The following is a 20303-nucleotide window of genomic DNA, read 5'->3' as shown; positions in this document are numbered from 1 at the left end:
TTACACGAGCATAAGATGGAGGGTGTCGTGTTTTTTTTTTTTTTTTTTTTTTTTTTTTTTTTTTTATATATATATACTCAGTTCTCGTGCGATGTAACAGCACTCTCGTAAATTGTAATTTTCTCTTCTCTTGCGGGCGCATATTTAAAAGCAACAACGCTCGCTTTTGTAAACCGTAGATCTGTATCGCTACTCTCATTTTCGTGATGGAGGACCATACAGTCGTCGCATTTTAGTCTAATTGTAAGTAACTTTCTTTCGGCCCCGATGTCGCTTTATGCGGCGTAGATAGTTCGTGTTGTTTGCTTTGTTGTATACAACACCTACGGCGCGTTTGTGCCACATTAAACGAATTTATTGAAATCTTTGTTAACGGGATTAGCCGCTAGTTTTGAGACAATGCATAGCTATATAAAGCGACTATTAAACGCTAATTGTCATAATGTGCTTTTATGTCCTATGTATGAGCGTTAACATTAATTGTAATTAGTGTTTATTTGGTGTACAAATACATTCAACGTGGGGACACTCTACGAAAGTTGCAATAACAATGAGAATTATTTGTCATTGCTGTATAAACACATTCGCATTCAGCATTCGTGTTCAGCACATAGCAATTTATGTGCAACAAATTTATATTCTCTAAAGCGCGCTCTCTTCGAAACCGTACATTAGATCTTTTTTTTCGTGCGGTTTCCGATACAATGGAGCAACAATAATTCACGAGTTTGTTTCGTCTGGATGAATATTTTTCTTCGGATATTATCATATTGGGGACATTATCATATTTTAATAATTCAAAATGTTCGGATTTTCAAGTTGCTTGAGAAAGAGGCGAGCGTTGTGTGATGACAGAAAATATTACGGCACGCGACCGAAACGAAGCCTCGTTTCCGGAGCTCGCGCACAATCGACTAATCTTATCGGCGTTGTCATAAAAAGAAAATAGCTCGCAAAATACAAGGAGAGATAATTACAAGATATTAACCTTGTGTTCCGCGATACGTGTCGAGAAGTATCGGACTACCAGAATATAAATGTTCGACCTATGGCTCCGGGTAAAGTTTACAACGCGAGTTTATAACTCGTCAGTCAATTTAATTTTGAAAAACGGTTAAAAAAAAAAAAACGCGACAAACTCGCTCATTATTGCAAGCAGTTTCAAAGCCGATTACACTCTTAAAACGAGAGAAAAACAGAAAGAGAGATAAATTAAGTAGAAAATGGTTAATAAAAATTTAACTTGGTGCTTACACTACAGCATAGTCAGTTTGTAGTTCGCGCTTGTTTCGAGCGTTTTATCAGTCTTATCGTTATTTTTTTGTTTTTTTTCGGGTAGCGTGAATATTTTTCTTTTAGTTACCGCGTACCGTATGTACGTATTATATATGTATAAATACACCAGAATGAGGAAGCTATAAAACCGAGTGCGATAAAGTCGCACGATGAAGTCATACCGCGGCCCCGGCGCGGCTCGCTGATTAAATCGCGTCCGCATCAAAATTACAAGAGGTTTATTTAACAACTCGGTTAAGAGGCTCACTGAAAAATGCGCTTCGCGCGCGTACACGTACACACAAATAAACAACAACGCGAACGGAAACCGAGGAAAGTTTCACCGCACAGTCAAGTAAATCCCGGAGCGCAATGCGATGTAATATCGGTACCTGTTTTGCATTTGCGATTCGCCGGCTTTGCAAACTGTTTCCGCGAGCGATGCAAATTGCGAGAATTTTAAAAGAAAAAAGATCGTTCCCTCTCCTCGAGTGCGATTGAAGTCGCGGATACGCTTCTTTGATGACGATACTATCTTCGGAACTATCATCCGGCAAGAGGATCTTATCCCGCGAGATTCTGCGATTTGTCCGGAACGAAGGGGACGAGGGGAGTGCGAGGTGGAGAAGGGTCGATGCCTCAGTTGTCTGACGAGTCGGACAAAAGAGAACATTTCCGAAGCGCCTGGACTAGTATCAATTGCCCCGGTTCGACGGATACAGACAACTTCAAAAGGCGAAGATTTCCCGCATTTAATTCCCTTTTCATCGACCAATTTCTCCTCGGTAAATACAAAATCTTAAATTGAAAGGAAGCCGCGTCCCGTTCCCCGCTTTCGCGCGCGGTTACCTACGCGAAAGTCAGTATATATATAATCAGTCCTTTTTCAATGGCACTTGGACTTTTTCCAAAACGTAATTGTATTCGTTTGACCTACTGCTGATGTGGCGCGAGCGAGTCGAAATTGCGCGAATTAAACAAGAAATATCATCGGAGCGGTTTATCACAGGAAAAATTTAGACCGCACATGTGTTACTTGTTATTAGAACGCGTGCGAAGACATAATCAAAATAAGCTTGTCTACGGTTTGTGTTTCGGTCTGATTGGCGAGAGAATTTATACGTCGCATTTCTCGCTTCGAACGAGGACGGTCTGAGTCAATCGCGAGGATGTTTAACGAGCTTTTCGAGGATTATTCACACATCTTCGAGAGCTGACAAGCTAAACACGACAGCGCGACCACGAGATCAGTTAATCGATCGATTATTTAGCCTTTATCAACAACGTCGGCTAATATTTGATCGAAGACCCCAATGTCTCTTGCGCGTAATTACGCAATTTACATACTTCGCAAATCTAATTATTCGAATGTGAGATGCATCTTTTTCAATATAACGAGAATAAAAAACAAAAATTACGTTTTGCGTTTCAATCTTGTTACAGTTGACGAAAGTTCCTTAGTTAAAATTCTTTTTTGAATCATTATGCAATATGATTATTTGCGCGAAACACGCTCGAGCGTGATGTCAGCTCGTTACTCGTCGAACTAACGCTGATGACTCTCCACGGCAAAGTTGCGGAAAACGGCGGGAACTTTACGCGGCACAAATAGCGCGACGGACGCAACGAAGTGAATTTCCACGACAACGACTTCAATAACGCGAGAGGAGGAAGAGAGGCCTCGGAGAACGAAGAATGCATCAGTTTAAATTACGAGAGGACGTTTACGTTTTGTTGCGTAGAAGTTGCCGCCAAAGTAAATGCTCGTGCTTCATAAGCATTTAGAAAACTTGGAGTGGGAAAACTTCGCGCACGCGGGTGCACGTAGTGCGCAGGCAGAGAAATTCGCGTCGTCACAAGAGTACGACACGATTCGCCGGAGAGGCTGAAAATAGAAAACGTTCGCTCTCTTAATTGCTCTCGTTAGCGTCGCTACCGAATTTCGAGTAACAAGCCTCGGGAAGACAAATATCCTGTGATGACCGCGGAGGTATCATGGGACGAATACGGCATCCAACGGTAACTTCTGCAACGTATAGGCGGTGAATGTATCATGAATATTTCAAGCCCCGTAAGTGTCTCTCGCCACGACGGCGAAAGCCATTTCGAATTCATCCAACGTGACGACCGCGCGAGTGTGTTCTTCTCTCTCGGCCCAAAATCGATGAAGCTACTTTTTCGTACACCAGAGAGAGAAAGAGAACATCCCCGATATCGTCGATGTACGATTTGATATATATTATCGGACCGATAAAAAACGGTCGCGCGAAATCTCATGCGTTAACGTCTCAGTTCGCACAAACGGAACGGACGATCACGCTCACATGAAGAAGCGATCATTTCCATTTGACTCGCTGCTGACGAACGTTCCGGTTCTCTGACGACTTACCATACTTATGTGCAGAGCGTTAGGACTGGATACCATCATTCGCTTCTGTTTCTTAATAAGTCTGCTGAGTCGCTGGGTCCTTTGAGCGCAGGTCAGTGGCTTCCCGGAGATCGGAAACTCGTCCTGTATCTCACCCTCGAGTTCGTCTTCGCTCCTCTCAACCGGCGAGCTCTGCTTCGGCGTAACTGTGCTCAACGGCACGGCCTTCGCGATCAGAGTCTCGCTTCGCACGCTCCAATTGGACCCGCCGTACTTTTTCATGTTCATCAGATCGCCAATGCTGCCTCTCACGCTGCTGGTGCCCAGCTGAAGATTCGTTCGCGACAACGCGGGCGAGTGCGGAAGGGATTCGGAGCATTTCTCCGTCGACTTAACAACATCCGGCAGAATCGTTTTGCTTTGAAGCTTGTCGAGATCCGACAGAGACGATCCTCGACGCATCCTCGCTCGCGGCTGAATAGTTTTCTTCGAGGCGCTCTCCTTGACGTCTTTTTCGCTGCGACTCACGCTCTTCGAATACAACGACGACTTCATAGCGGACAGACCCGCTTTCAGAGGAAACAACAATGCCCGTTCCATCGACTTCTCCTGAGCGTCCATCGTCTATGTATTTCACTTTTCACGACGTGTGACGTTTTAATCGTGAGACGTTATTTTAATAAAATAGCTCTTTTGTTCCGACCAGCATCGATGATTCAATCCGGCGGCATAAAACGTTAAATATTGTTTTTCCCCACACGAGTAACAAGAGTCGTTGTTGTTCTTGACATTTACTACGAATCAAGTGCGAAACTTTGTGTTACGAAGTCGTTAAAATACTGAAACGAATCTCGTCTGTGTTGCACACACATACACACACACACACACAGTCAAGGATATCGTATTCGCGATAGCGTTACGTCCGGTTCGTCGAGAACTTCCGCTTCAGTGCTTATCGGGTCACACCGTTCCACTACTCGCGCGTATTCGAATTACAGTTTTACAACAACTATATATACATGACATTGCATTTTCGCATCACGCGGAAGGATTTGTCAAATCATCTTCATCACCACAATCCATAGACACTCACTCGATGTCTTCTCTTTACTTTTGCATCTCTCTCTCTCTCTCTTTTCTCCATGATAATTTTTTTCCAATAAGCAACAAGTTTTTATATGTATGTACATTTATATATAATATTTTTTTCTTTGCGATATTTTTATATCTTAGACAACAACAATACACAACGCGCGAGTTTTATTCTCACATAGATCTTCTCTCCGTCGTGTATAACTTGCGTGCAAGAAAAAAGATCCTCTTTCGATCAGCACCGCGATCAGACTCGTGCTGAAAAGATCCGAGAGCGCGTGGAACAGAAGGAGGTGGTCAGTTTCCCTCAGTCGGACCACTCGGTGGTATTTTCACTTAAGTTAACACGACCCCCCGTGACGGACGTACCCTTTTGCGAGGGCATATACGACGACACTTCCGTCTAATAAAAGCCTAATAACGATCGATACGATCGCCCCGCCCCCTTCGGCGAAGCCGATTCGTTCAAGTCAAGGGTGTGCTTAACTTGAAGCTTGCGAAAGAAGAACTTTGAAAGGGAGACAACTTTTTTTTAAAAAGCGTGGGTGAAGTTTTCTCTCGACGTCAAGCTTCTTTTTGTACTACGGCGGCGACACACGCTTGTGGTCACCCGATGATTGACTGAGCGCTATACTGAATGATAAAACGTTCGGCTCGCGCGCTGACATACGCGCCAACTGCGATAAGCAAATGGCGGGAGGCGAGACCTTGCCGTCGAAGGTGATACCGATTTCTCGTCCGCAGACTCGCACATAAAGCCCATACGGGCTTCTGATTATAACGCGGGCCATCGGCTTGGCCTACATAGATTGTGCGCGTTCGAGGTCCTATCGCGGAAAACGCGTGTACACAATTTTGATAGCTTAATCGTTCGCGACACTAGTTCGAGTTTTTAATTTCGCGCGAGCGTGTGTTATTATACGCACCGCGCGGCAAGAAGAATCAATATATATCCTTGAATTCTGACGCACAGAACTTTCAACTATCATGATCATCATCAGAATAACTTTCTCCCGCATGTTGTACACGTGTAAATTTAATTAATACATAAATGTGCTATTAAACGTAATTATCTAAAATCAGTAGAAAATTTAGATATAATTTTAAAACACATGTATGGCGCAAATATGCGCGCTTCTTAACGCGCGCTCTTATATTTTACGCGGAATACGTTAATAATAACTTCGCGAGTAATTTATCACGAGCGAGCGCAGGGGAGAAGAAAGGAGAGTGGAGAGAGAATAGTGCGTGGAAACACGAAGGCTAAAATGAGGCTTTATCAAGCGTTCGACGGCGGAATGTAAAATTACGCGGCGAGCAGAGGAATCCGAATAAAATGCAAAGTGAGCGCAGCCGGGGCATAGCAACGTGCTCATCTTTACTTGAATAATAGAAAAAGCGGAGACGCGACGGCGAAAAATCCACCGCGACGTGCGTGTAGCCACGACGACGCTAGGTGTGTAAGCGCGTTGGCCACCTCGGCTGTCACGATCAAGTATAAAAACGTGTCTACACGTAAAAGCCATTTTATCAGTGAGAACAAGTAAGAGGAGGAAGAAAAATAAGCGCTCGGGAACTTGAGCTCTTGTAAATCGCTTTAGCTCGGTTCTTGGGAGCAACGTTGGAATTTCTTCGCCACCGAAATATATCCGACTGCGATCCGATCATTTTTCTCCCCGGCGCAAAGCGACGACGAAAAGAAGAGCGTGAAACAATATCAAGAAATACGCCGGGAATTATCGTTTCGCGAAATATCTTTCTGATATTGGCAACACACGCGAAGCGATAGCGGGGATTTTTATCGCGATCGCTGATATTTCGCGGATAATAATTCGCGGATCCGCGAGCACGTGACGTACTCGTGGAGGCCGTATATTCGGAGGGGAAACCCTCGCGCAACTTAACACCCAGGCAAATCGATCCTAATTGTTTTCCGGGAGGCGATTATTCTGCCGAGGATAGTTCTTCCGGCGGGCGTGTAAAACGACAAGAGTAATGAGAGAGAGAGAGAGAGAGAGTGAATGAGTGAATGAGAGCAACTCATTCGGACGGCGAAAACAAATGCACGAGGACACGCAAGGGCGTTAATTGAGTCTCGCAGTAACGGCGCGACCGAATTCGCGTTTCCATTATTTCCTTACTCTCGAAAAGAGTCGCGTTTCTCTCGCGGTATTCGTTCGTTAAATGGCGCGCGAACAATACGCCTCCCGAGTTTTTGCTGTTTTCGACGGTTTTTTTTCTCCCAACCGCATCTTTGACATGATTCCGTAACAGCGTTCGACGCAGCTGAGGCCTTTTTTGTTTTTTGTTGTTTTTTTTTTTTTTTTTTTTTTTAAATCAACAACCATTCGAACTGCTGTTGGTTGTGGCAATTACGGCACCGAGAGGTCGACCTTCCTGGCACGGTTTCCAGACCCGGGGAAACGGAAAACAAACAATCGCTTCGGCAACTACCTGCTCCGCCCCCGCCCACGGTTCCGCGCGAATTTACATTTTCCACCATCGCGGCTTTCAAAGTTTCTCGAGCATGTATATAAGATACATATATATACACATATATAGGTATATATACATGTATATCGACTGTCGTTGCGGGCTCTCCCAGAAGTGCGCCAGGTGCGTATACTCCGGCGCTTTTCGGGGCCGACGGGGACTGCGTTAATGGAAGTTTCGTGTAACGCCTAGGCGTTAATCTGGCGATAGGGGCGATACGAGACAACAAGTGCGACACTTTTAAGGCGGGCGACACCGAGACACGATAACGAGCACCGATAATTCGAGACGACGCTTTTATGTGTCGCCGGAACATTCGTTCGAGCACCTAAATCAATATGACGCGGTAATAATACATTTTGTGATCGGTCGTCGATTAGCTCGACGACAAAGAAATATTGGTGCGTGACAGAACACAAGGAAAACTAACAACCAGGTCTGTACGTATCGCGAAACGATAATGAGGAACAAATTATTGCAATGAGAGTAAAATGCGCTTGCTCGCGCGTAACGAGGAAAAACGACGGGAGAGAGAAATGCAATGCCACACACGTAATGCGCGTATGTCGTGACTCTTACGGTTATCATTTTGTTTCGAGAGAGAGCTCGGCGATATGATTGAAACGAACGTTTTTTTTTTTTCTTTTTCGGCGACCAAGCTATCGATGCGTCACGCGAACGATTATTTTTACTGGTTTCGCCGCATCCTTCTCGAAAAAATACGGCGCCATACGTTCACTTTCTTATCTGCATCGCGACATTTGTGAGATATTTGCGCACGGTTGTTTTTCACCCGACATATGCGCATGATGTAAGCCGGACAAGCCGTTTTTCTCTTCGCAAAAGAGTAATTTTCTGCCAATCAATAAAAGGCTCCGCCCGCGTTTGCATTAATGATAACGCGTTAATGAAAAGGCTGTCTTTGCCTTTTTATATTAATCGTTGTGACAGCGACGACGGACCCACGGGCAAAAAGTTTATGCAAATAAGACTTTGTCCACCTCTCTAACGTCATCTAACTTCGCCGCCTCGTTAAGTACATTCGATGGAGATTGATGCATTTCCCGGCGCGAGACCTATCGGCCTTGAGCAATTGACAAGCGAACTAGAGGAACCCGTAGCTTATTTGTGCGATTAATTGATGTTGCGCGAAGGTAATGATCGACAAGGCCACCGCTGTGGCTTTCACGAAGGACCACGACAAAATGCGGGCTGGCGGCGACGCCGGCATTTTTTCAAAGGTCGTCGTCGCGATCGTTGACCGCGGGAGTTCTTGACTGCTCGCAATCGAGGGTCGCGACCAATGATCATTTCGCTAGGCCGAAGCCAAGAGGTAAGTTTAATCATAGCTATGTATGTATTTACTGCATTTTTTTGTTCAATCAAAATAGCAAAAGTGACGTTAGTTTATTCTAATTCTTAAACGAATCGTACGTACGTTTAATTGCATGATGATCTGATTGTACGCCCAGTGCCATCGTTGCCTCGCCGTCATCTCCGGTCGTTCTTTCAGCTGCGTCGGCACCGGTGCTACCCCGACCATCTCCAGTAGTTCCTCGTCGGGTGGCGGTTCAGGTGGACTCCTTGGCGGAGTGTCCATCTGAACACTTTCCTCCAATGACGCCTGTTTCGTTATGCTCCCTAAAATTGAGTTACTCGCGATTAAGAAGATAATTAAATCACAAGTTGATTTTTTTCCTAATAATTAGTAAAATCTTACCGCGTGGACTTTCGATATGGGACAAAGGCGGGGTTTCTTTGTATTGGTCAATAAGCGAGTCCTCTCGAGAGTTACGAAGCAAGGCGTCATCACCTCGTTCGTACCTTTGGGGAAAAAACGAAAATTAGTATCTATATTTACACAACATTAAATAAAAAAAAAAACAACATGGAGATATAATTGTATTTCAATCTTGTACCTATCAAGAGTCTCGTCCCGCATCTGATAATCTCCGTTCACCGCGCTACCGAGAACGATGTCGCTTTGATCTATCGACTCCTGATTTTTGAAGTGACCGCGTTGCATACTCTCCTCTCTGGAAATAGGCTGTGGTGTGATGAAATTCTGTCCGTAATTTCGCTCCCTCTGCTGATACGAGTCGGTCCTGGTTAGTGGCGGCTTGAAGCCTTCCTGAGTGGACGAGAAAGATTCCTTTCTGGGCAGTTGTGCGTACGATTCCCTGCGACTGTAAGACTCCTCGGGGAAGTTGTCCGAAGCGTAGGAATCACCTCTGGTCAGCTTCGGCTTCTGCGAGACCGTCGAGTGTTGCGAGTGCTGACTGATCTGGCTCTGATGTGAGTCTTTTCTCTGAGGTTCTTTGGGAATAATCTCCGGATATTCCTCGTCCTCGATGATGTCCTCCTGATAGGAGTTTGTTCTGGCCAACGGTCGTTTGCCGTTCGCGATGCTCGTGTGTATCATCGCGGTGGTAGTCACATGGTTGGCCGTCACGTGATTGACCATCGTCGGCTGAGATTGAGCGACGTTCGGAGGAGACTCCACCAAGGTAGTGGCTGCGGGACTCGAGTCACCAGCCGTCGAATACTCGCTGTATCCTTTCTTGAGCTGACTGCTGGCAACGGAGCTCACGGCGGTCTCAAACGAGTCCTTCAGCTCGTCGTCTCTGGACTCGAGGGAGTCTGTGTTTTGCTGAAGAAGCGGACTGGTTTCGCGCTTGGCGCTGAGCTTCTTCTTCCTCGAAGTGCCCAATGACGACGTGTCTTCGTTTTCTTGAGACTGGTAGAGATACTCCGACTCGCTCGACTGGTAACCGTTTGTCCTGGTCTGACCTCTAGGCGTGGTCACGGAGAGCTCGGGCACCTCGCTCTGTCTCCTGTCGGCCACCGTTGTCGGAGTCTCCTTGTAACGCTGCTCCTCGAACGAATCTTGGTAAGAGTCTGGATATTCGTCGTACGGTTCTTGGTAATCCTGATAGGACTCCTGGTAATTATTCTTGTACGTCGTAGGCACGTCTTGCTGCTTACTATACGGCGTTTGATAATCTACGAAATTTTCCTGCGGCTGCTTCGCATAGGATTCCTGATAGTTATCCTGCGACGTAACAGGCACTTGATTATACGTCTCTTGATAAGTGTTCTGATAATCGGTCGACGTGTTGATATTGTACTGAGAGTCGTACTGCTCCGTCTGATATTGATTGTAGGTGTTCGTCACGTTATTCTGATCGTAGACGCTGGCGGGCACGTTGGTGACGCCGTAATTGTCGTATTGCTCTTGATAAGCGTCCTGTTGCTTGTAATCCTGTTGCTTGTAATCCTGTTGCTTGTAATCCTGTTGCTTATAATCCTGCTGCTTGTAATCCTGCTGCTTGTAATCCTGTTGCTTGTAATCCTGCTGCTTGTAATCCTGCTGCTTGTAATCCTGCTGCTTGTAATCCTGCTGCTTGTAATCCTGCTGCTCGTACTGAACGTTGTTCTGATTAAAGCCCATCTCTTGATAATTGTCCTCAATTATCATACCGTCCTGTTTATCGTACTGATTCTTCGCTTGATTGATGTATTGATGGTCGTTTGCCTGGCTGGCGGTCGGATATGTCGTGTTCGCGATCGGATATGTCGTGTCTCCGATGTACGACGCCTGATACACTTGGGTGTTCTGCTGCGCGTATGGTTGCTGGTACTCGTATGAGTTTTGCTGCGTGTACGCCGTTTGTTCGTAGCTGTTCTGCTCCGGATAGGAATACTGGCCGTCGACCTGCGTCGTATAACCGTATTGATTATCCTGATTCGTCTCGGGATATCGAGTTTTGTTGGGCACGATTTGATCCACCTGGCCACTCTGCTGTTGACTGTAAATGTTGTCCGTGTACGTGTCTTGCGGCAGATTGTCCTGACTACGGTAAGCGTAATTATAGTCCTCGTTGTAGTCAGACTTGTTGTAATAGCTCTCCTCGGAGGGCGTTCTAGTCTTTGGCAGTTGTCTGCTCGGCGTGGGGGGCAGAGAAACGACGAGCTTACGATTGATCACCACGTTGCTTGGCTTGGTCGGGGTCGGAGGTAGTTTCTTACCGGTGCCGCCTTCCTGTCGAGACGTCGGACGTTGCTGCGGCTGTAAGACCTTCCGGCGACGACTATTGTATCCACTTTAGAAAAAAAATAAAAAGCAAACGTTTTATACACTTTGTTTATATATAGTTTTATATTTACATGTATTTAGTATGTTTCGCGTTGTCTCGTGTACAAAGTCGAATAACAAGAATCGAGAAAAAGTTCTGCAACATAGTTTCCTAGGACTTGTAACTTACTTGTAATCGAGTTCTTCCGATTCGTAACTACGTTGTCTGGTAACAGTGGGTCTGTAATCCGGCCGGTGTATACCGATGCTCGAAGCTGGTCTTTGCGGAAGGGTCTTTCGTTTGTTTTCGTAGTACGTATTTGTTCCCAAGTACCCTCCGCTGTCCCACTGTCTGTCTTCGTCGTCCTGACCGTATCTGCGCGAGGAAAAGTAAGATAGAAGACTATTGTCTTCAAACAAACTACTTTATCGTTTTTCCTCCGCCGACATTTGCCCACGTTTGTGCTTACCTCTCATCTTGGTAAACGTAACCCGTTCTGGTGTCGTAGTATTCGTTATATCTAATATCCGTCTCGCATTCCGGGTACGTGGCGCTCATTTTACCCACCCTGCCGTCGCTGGCGTATCCATCAGTGTAATACGAGTGATCGTCATATAAGGTCATCTGCCTTTCCAGAGAGGGTCTTCTGTACGGAACTGCTTGGAAAACAGACAAAGATTGTACAATCGTTACAGTAGTTTCCCGACGACATTTTACAGCGCAAATATATAATAAACTTTAGAATGTACAAATAAAAACTCGATGTAAAATTTTATCTAACACAAAAAAAATTTGTTTGAGAATTTCTTTACTCGTTTGTGTTATTAATTTGCAAATTTACATTAATATACGAGCTTATCAATTAAAAAATAAATAAATAAAAAGTTTACTAAGGTTTACTTGACGCACACTGTAGTCATCGTTTTACAAAATTGAATATTTTACACACAAACACCGGAGAGTAAAACAAACAAAAGAAAAAAGAGGATTAAAACAAAAAGTGAGAGAAAAGAGCGAATATTTTATTTAGTAATTTGCAAAGCGTTTTAATTACGGGAGTTAATACCTTTTCCCGTCCGTCTTTTTGTAGTGGTCGTCGAGTTGTTTGAATAATATTCGGTATCGCTATAAATTCTCGTGTCGTCGATCCTCGTGCTGTGATAATCATAACCCTCGCTGTGCCAGCCGTCTTGGCTAGAAAACAAAAGATAAAGATTAGATCAATTGTGGCCACGTCAACAAGCCGAGAATGACATGATTCATGATAAGAAGAATCTTTGATCGATCTTCTTGAATGTGATCAGCCGGAACTACTAACTGCACCATGCAAATGCCTGTGAATTGGTAAAAAGGCGTTGCTTTGACTTGCTAATTGCTATCCTCACTAATTTTTTTTTTTGGTGTGGTCTTTAACTTCGCAATGATGTATCAAATTCTTTCTTGTTTTTTTGAAACTCGATAATTTGCAATTGCAAAGCCGCATACATAACAAAAAGCCGCGACAAACCAATAATTAATTAATTACAGAGGCATGAGTTTCTTAAATTTTTTTCTCTTTCTATGTACGTTAATGACTGTGAAAATAAGTGCTTGGCAATGGTGGCCTACATCATAACAAACGATTCGGTCGACGTAATCACCGCTGCGATCGATGAATTTGCAATTGCAAGGTTAATTAGGTGAGCGCAAACCTAATCGCAAAGCTAAAACCTAGCGTATATTGCGGCGTAATGCGCGAAAATATGGTGCTCTAAGTCGTAATATAATTAAGAAGAGAACAAAACGTGATGGATGAAGTTGATAATCGCGTGAGTGTATGTATATGTGTGTGTGCTGTTAGGAGTCACTGAAATTCTCACGAAACCGCACGAAGCCGCGCCTCACATCGTACCTGTCCTCGTAATCCCACGTGTGCTTCCGTCGTCTAAATCAGGCAAGAAAATAATCAACGGTTTTCTTCCATCGTGTTAAACTTAATTATTTTAAACACACTTACATGCGCAAATGCGTACATACACAAATGCTAGTACTTTTCTTTCGTTTTTTTTGCATACAACAGTGTGTCGTAACGTTAAATTATAATTATAATTATAATAATGATAATAATAATAATAATAATAATAATAATAATAATAATAATAATAATAACAACAACAACAGAGAACTCGCAAACGTGTGTGTTTTCAGCAAGTTTTAATTTATTTTACACGCTCTAATGGAGCGAAAGATACACCGAGTTGTGAAATTTCTCGCTACGTCCTCACGCGCATTACTCAGTAACGTACCTGTACTCCTTATAGTGCTTTGGTCTACTGTTGTAGAAGAGCGGCTCGGAAGACTCTGAAGGGTGCTGCTGGGTCTGCAAGTATCTCTGCGATAAACCGTCCTCCGGGTACGGCTCGTCGTACCTCGGACCATGGATTGAACCTCCGTAACTTCCGTAATTACCAGGTGCCAGTCTTCCTGCGACGGTGACTGGAATCTAGCGAACGTTATCCTCTTAATGTATTATCTCTGTGTAATTAGCGACGTCGCCGACGGTGAGATAAGCGAATTAGAAAAGTCAATCGCTCGAATAATAGAGCCCGGTCTCTAGCCGTTTGCAACGCGAAATTACTCGGAATTTCTTTACAACATCATTACAAATCGACAATTTGATATTAGAAAGGTTAATAAGAGACCAAAACAGATCTACACGCGTAAATTATTCGATTCGCGATATCATTATCTCAACGGATTGCGAGTTGCACCAAAGAGAATTCACAATTAGAGTTTTAACGTTTGCTCGTGGTGTGTTGTTCTTTGAAATCAATAATTTGCGCAATTGACATACGTTCCCTCGTGACTTTTCTAAATATCCAATTGTTGATTTATGTTAAGATCGAGAGGTCAAGTAAAGTTTTTTTAACACACATTACGTTGTTTACGAAATATATCCGTACGATTCGAGCGATCAAAACAACTCGACAAACAAGTTGTTGTTCGCAAACTTTTTTTTCCCTGACGATATTCCACGTCGTCAATACCTGATGATCGTCTCTCTCGTAACTATTCTCTCTCGACGTCTCGAGCGATCTTTGAGGTGTGGCCAATTGGTTGGCCGCCGTGCGAAACTGCGAGGCCGAGCTGTTCGCACCCTGTCCACCTACTGGATAATTCAAGTCCGACGTGTAGTCAGAATCCTCCGAGTAGCCCGCTGCAAGATATAGATTATGACACACGTTTTTTCACGGAAAAATTATCGCCGCGCGAAGTAAAAAGTTTATATATATATATATATAGTGACGCGAGTGGCCCTATGACAACTTCGCAATGGGATATCGAAATATGTCGCCGCTCTTTCTGCAACGTTGACAAGAAAAATCATTTTTTTATGTATCTGCAAGTGTTAGAAAAACACAAAATGCAACTAAGGAAAATTAATGAGTCATATATCGAACAGCGCTAAAAATGCAAACTATTTTCCAATGAATTCCTCAAGTTTTTGTTTTGGTTTTTTGATTTTTAGTCTCGTGTATTCAACGAAACAACACGAGAATCGATTGTATATATGTATATATATTTCGCAAAAATGCACGTTTACATGAGAATCGTGACTTGGCGGTTCGAGGCGATCGTTTCCTGAATAAAACGTGGAGCCAATTTCAACTTCGTCGCAATGATAGTTTCGCAACTTCCCGCAGACAAAATTGGTCGATATTGGTAGAATCCGGGAACTGAAGTGGTGCAATATAGCAGGAAGCAAGATAAGTAATAGTTAACAGCCATGCGACAAATTGATCGTTATATATGTATGGGCACCGGTCTCGATCTCGTCTTTGATCTCGTGTGTCTTTTCGCCGGATATGGTTGGGGAACCGATGGGAAATGCAAAAAACTTTACTTATATTATGATGGGTAATATGTGGGAAAATGGTTTTTGCAAAGAACATAGAACGAAAATATCGGCCAGACATCAACGATTTGTTCAGTACAGAAAGAGAGAGAGAAAGAGAAAGAGAGAAAGATAGCTACTCTGCTACATGCCTTCTCATAGCTGTTACACGGACTAAGGGGTTGCTAAAAACGGGGGAGTAACAAACGGTGGTAAGTTACCGACGAATACGTCGATAGCCGATAACACATATATATGAAATGGCGTCTCGTATGCCTTTTTCTCTCCAGAGCACCTTGCTAACATATACTCTCTGTGGGTAAGACAACGGCGTTGTTACAACCAATCGCCGGTTGTCGGGATCTTAGCACGGAATCAAATTGATTTCTCGCATGGAAAAAAAAAAAAAAAAAAAAAAAAAACGGGCGTAAAAGTTTTATGACTTACTCGGAAGTGTAGCATTCAAGCGAACGACCTAGAAAGCCACGGTTTCTAAAAATACTCCAAGTATGTCAGATGTGTGGATGAAAGTGTTGTGTGTGTGTGACGTAGGCTGCAGCGAATTAATGTTCACGAATGTGAAATGTGTACCGCTGGTATTATTTCGTATGTATGTATGTGTGTATGTATGTGTGTGTTGTACGTGTATATTTCGCATAACAATTCAATCTCGTCGCGTATCGTGATATCTTGGAATTAAAATACGAAGTATAGCGAGTAGTGACGGTCCGTGAATGGTGGTACGAGAAGTATATCGCGAGTGGTAAGAATGCGTCATAGATCAGCCACGGTAAGTCGGTAAGAAGAAAATTAATTCGATATATCCGCGCACACCTTCTCTCCAATGGGATCCGAAATAATTTAATATCCGTATTTATTATCTCTTTTATCTCAGGATCGATCTTAAAAAATCTCGCGATTTCTCTCGCTTTCTCGACTTGCGCCGGGACGAGAACGTGTTTCATTTATTCGAATTTGTTTCGCGAATTAAATTTCCTCGGAGGTAAAGAAAAATCAATCCGCCGGCATGTCGCGAGTGAGCCGGCGGATGAGAAATAAAATCTGCAATCGGGGAAACGTTTCTCTCTCTTTTTTCTTTTTTTTTTTTTTTTTTTTTTTTTACACCCGCCGCAAAGAGCATTCGTATAAAAATTATCAGTCATCTAAACTGTAACTTTTGACGGTACTTACAGTGGCCTATATTGTACAATATCTGCCTTCGTGCCTGTTCGGCCCGCGCCTCCTGGTCCATCATGTTGTTCAGCATTTCCAGCTTCCTCTGCAGATCGGCCGCTTCCGTGTTCTCGGGGTCTTTCGAAAAGATAGATATCGATGGGGAAACAGTTAATCGCGAGTCTCGATAATCTCACGTCTTCAGTCGATCTGTCATCCTAAGTTTTTACTTTAGATACGTACGAGGAGTCTCGTAAAAAAAAAGAAATATAGAATCAAATGAGTAAAAAACAAGAAACACTGCGTATATCGTGTCTACCATAATATTTCACTAGTAACATCTAACGAGCTCGCGACGAGAAAAAACAAAATATAGGAGATTTTACATTCGTACAAAACATATTATTTAGAAAAATTAACGCTATTCAATCATTAAAACGTCTTTTATACATATATATATATATATATATATATGTATATATATATACACATATATTCGTATATTCTTCTATTTAACTGCTAAGTGTACGAGAGTACGGTCCATTCATTTCGTGTTTCGGGATGTACACATTGCTCGAAAATAGCAGAAATCTCTCGGTAAAGTGGTCTGGAAAGAGCAATCTACCAGATTACTCTGTATAAATAATATCAACCTTTCCGCTCCCTCAAGCTCGCGAGAGAGAGAGAGAGAGAGAACGCGCGCGCGCGCGTGCGCTCGTTCGCGCATGTGTTGCGCTCAATCATAATTACATATTGAACCAACAAACTCCAGGGAGGGGTTTGCAAACTTTATCAAGCTGCGACAACGCGACTCGCCGCTTCCAGGTAGAGCTCAGGCCGATTTATTACGGGACTACCTCGCCGAGCTCGAAGCCAACTACTCCATTCCAGCCAACAATCTTGCTACTTCTCTGACGATGTTAGAAGATACTTTCTAGTAGAAAAGGACAACGCGCCGTGTCGGCGCGGCGTTTGCTCCGCGCGCACGCTGAGTGCATCAATTTCCCATCCTTCGCTTTTGCATCCTCTCTCGCTTTTCCATCTTGCATCTAAGAACAGTGCCGCTTACAGAGAATTTCGATCGTCTGCTTAGAACGTGACAGACGTGTACACGCAGCTCTCTCTTAGATACTCTCTTGACGTCTTCTCCGCGTTAACTCAAATTGATTACTACAATTTTACTGGCGTCTTCTTTGCCGCGCGTCTTTTTTTTACAGCTTTTTAATTTTGCAGATTTATATAACCGTCATCTTGTACAAAGGGGAATTTCTATTAATTCAGAGTTTCCCTTCTGTAGTCGTTAGACTTTCGAAGTAATGACGAAATAATTCGCACGCTGCGCGCGACCTTTGTACGCATACTTTGCATTTTCGTTTTACGCGGGACACACACATTATGAGGTCGTTACGTGTTCCCTCCCTTTCGCTTAGCGCTGCTTCTGCGCATTCAGCGAAGCAATTTCTGCTGAATCTTGGCCGTCGTTTGGGTGTCGCAGCTCGCAGCTGTGTGTCGTGGAGAAACGTGTTTGCCGGCGCCGTTTTCTTTAGTCCGCTTCTGTGGGATGCAATTAAAAAAAGGGTCAAGCTTTCCTTAGAGGAAAAGCGGCGTCGTGCGAGCACCGTCTTCCTTCCTTTGAGAACTGCCGCGCGCCTGCCGGTCCGCCGAGGGTTTCGGTCCTACCTCAACCTCGATACCGTTGTCTCTCGAGCCACTTCTTCTGGTGACTTGTTCGTTATTATTCGTCCCGCGACCAAGCGGGCTCCATTCCGCCCGCTTTGCACGCAAACTTCGCGTCGTCTCTTCCGTAAATACGGAAAAAGCGCAATCGTCCTGCGTAGCGCGAGGAAAAGTTGAAACAAAAAAGAAAAAAAATAAGTTATCTCGTACACTTTCAGACACGCCTTTTTTGCGCCTCCTCTCCTCTCCCGCATCTGTCTCGTATTTTCAAAACTGAACGCGTGGAATAAATATAACGTTGTAACTGCGCCGGTAATGGCGTGACAGTAACAGCTGGTCGTCCATATATTGACAAACTTTGAGCTACGACGGTGACGCGCGCGTCGCAAAAGCGGAGGCGCGCGTCTCACCTCTTTCTCTTTCCCCTAGTCCGAAAGTGCTTTCCTCTATTTCTGCTCCGTTTGCTATTTCCTTCGTTCCTTTATCGAGGACGTCACTCACCTTCGAGCGGCTAAATTAGGAACTTTGACATCGATATCGCGGCCGAACATAATTGACGATTTCAACGACGCGAGTTGATGATCGCGAGTTTCGCGTTTGAAGATAACTCGTCGAATTATGTTCTAAAAAAATCTTTTCGCGTATTCTCGTTTTATTTACGTGTAAGTTAAATATCGCATGCAATATTTAACTTAAATTAGTATGTATGAGACTCGCGTCTTTGATTCTGTGTGATGCAAGCTACAGAGCGGGGGCGTTCTTCCGGAACGAAGTGGTGTGTGTTGTACTTCTCTTGCGAGATTCTCAAAGAGAAACGAAATAAATTTCACACAATAGAAACGCCGAAACCGTGACGTTCCCACCCTCTTCGTGTACTCGCGCGCCGCTCGAAGGAATTATACCAACGGTTACCGCGCTTCTCAAGCAGATTCTATTGATTCTGTTCCCGACTTAAAAGAATCACTTCAGCCGACTTCGAATGGGCGGTTTGACGTCTCTCTCTCTTCGCGGCCTCTAAACGATCGAAAAGATTTTCCACGTCAATATACGGCTCCGTAAGAAACACTTTAAATGTCTCTCTCTCTCTTTTTTAGACGAGGAGAGTTTCTCTGATATTTTATCGTCCCGTTATCATAAAATTTTGTGGAAAAAAAAACTAGAGGGAAGATATAATTTAAAGAGATAAGAGAACCGAATTCAATCAAACACAGCGTAATATTTCGGTATTATTTTCCAAATAGTACTCGACTGCTGAGAAATACAGAAAACTTGTTTTGAGATTATCTCATACGAGAGAGCGCGTTTCTCTCAACAACAAAAGTGAATCGGGATTCGAACGCGGGTCGCCTTATACGGTGAGGATTTACCGACGAGTTAAATCCCCCCGGAAGGTCGTCTTCATTCTACTCATCACCCTCTGTCTCCTTTATCTCTAACTCCGGTATATCCGGTTTGCCTGTTCGTGCTCGGGCCTCGTACGTGGCTAGGCAGGAGCGTGTAATTAGTCCATTTCGTATGTCTGAGCTGCGCCGTAGGCAGGAAAATCGGATATACGATCGCGCGATACGTGTCTCGCACATCGAATGTTGGCTAGAAAACTATTTCCGTTTTCTGGGCAAAGAAAAATAAAGAAATAACATTTTCCTCTTCGAATAGAAAGAGCTGTTTCTGTTCGAGCAATATGTACACGCCCACACACACATCACAGTTATTCATACAAATCCTCTTTAAAAATTAAAAAAGATCAAAAAATATATATATATGTTGTACAGTTTTATAAAATAATAACTCTTTAGCATGTTTTCACATTTTCAAATGAAAATTTGTGTCGCTAATAAACATCCGTGTGCACACTGTGTGTAGTCACCCTAGCACAACACGAAGAAAAGCTTCTAGAGGAACTGAATAAACGAACAACTTATCTCTGACGCTCTTTTTCGAAGTGTCTCTCTCGAAAGTACCGTGTGAATGTCTTCATTGTGCGAGAGAACGGTCGCGAAGGGGGAAAAAAGAATAGGTACATACTTCACGATGCTTGCTCATGCTTGAATAAGATTGAACTATATGAGGGGGAGATTTTTTTCGCCCGTCACACCGCGCGAAAATGAAATTCAACGATGGACAGTGTACTAACCACTAATATTGGCATTGCTTCCCCATCGTGGTTTGTTTGTGATTCTGACGTTAATGTCACTAATAATGCCACAGCGCAAACTTCTCGGTGTAACTAATTACAAGAGATATACACAGACGTATAATTACGTACATATATATA

The 20303-nt window shown here is 43.7% G+C and overlaps 1 protein-coding gene across 10 annotated transcripts in view; it reads right to left on the bottom strand.

Annotated features, from left to right (window-relative positions):
• The window catches only part of LOC109858754 (protein unc-13 homolog B), a 168079-nt gene that overhangs the window by 112143 nt on the left and 35633 nt on the right, over positions 1-20303 (bottom strand). For 8 of the 10 annotated variants that reach the window (XM_020436332.1, XM_020436372.1, XM_020436323.1 and 5 more), the window contains 10 exons: positions 16370-16489; positions 14331-14500; positions 13590-13786; positions 13196-13228; positions 12371-12498; positions 11774-11960; positions 11494-11679; positions 9148-11331; positions 8949-9052; positions 8667-8869 (listed from right to left, as the gene is read on the bottom strand). In XM_020436332.1, coding sequence (XP_020291921.1) covers positions 8667-8869; positions 8949-9052; positions 9148-11331; positions 11494-11679; positions 11774-11960; positions 12371-12498; positions 13196-13228; positions 13590-13786; positions 14331-14500; positions 16370-16489 — 3512 coding nt within the window. The remainder of the gene's footprint in view (positions 1-8666; positions 8870-8948; positions 9053-9147; positions 11332-11493; positions 11680-11773; positions 11961-12370; positions 12499-13195; positions 13229-13589; positions 13787-14330; positions 14501-16369; positions 16490-20303) is intronic. The other 2 variants (XM_020436354.1, XM_020436400.1) reach the window with 2 other exon arrangements.

Source organism: Pseudomyrmex gracilis, unplaced genomic scaffold (genome assembly GCF_002006095.1).
Source record: "Pseudomyrmex gracilis isolate BER0280 unplaced genomic scaffold, ASM200609v1 scaffold_6, whole genome shotgun sequence".
NCBI lineage: Eukaryota > Metazoa > Arthropoda > Insecta > Hymenoptera > Formicidae > Pseudomyrmex > Pseudomyrmex gracilis.
Note: the sequence above shows the minus strand (reverse complement) of the source record. Positions and strands in the feature narration are given on the sequence as shown.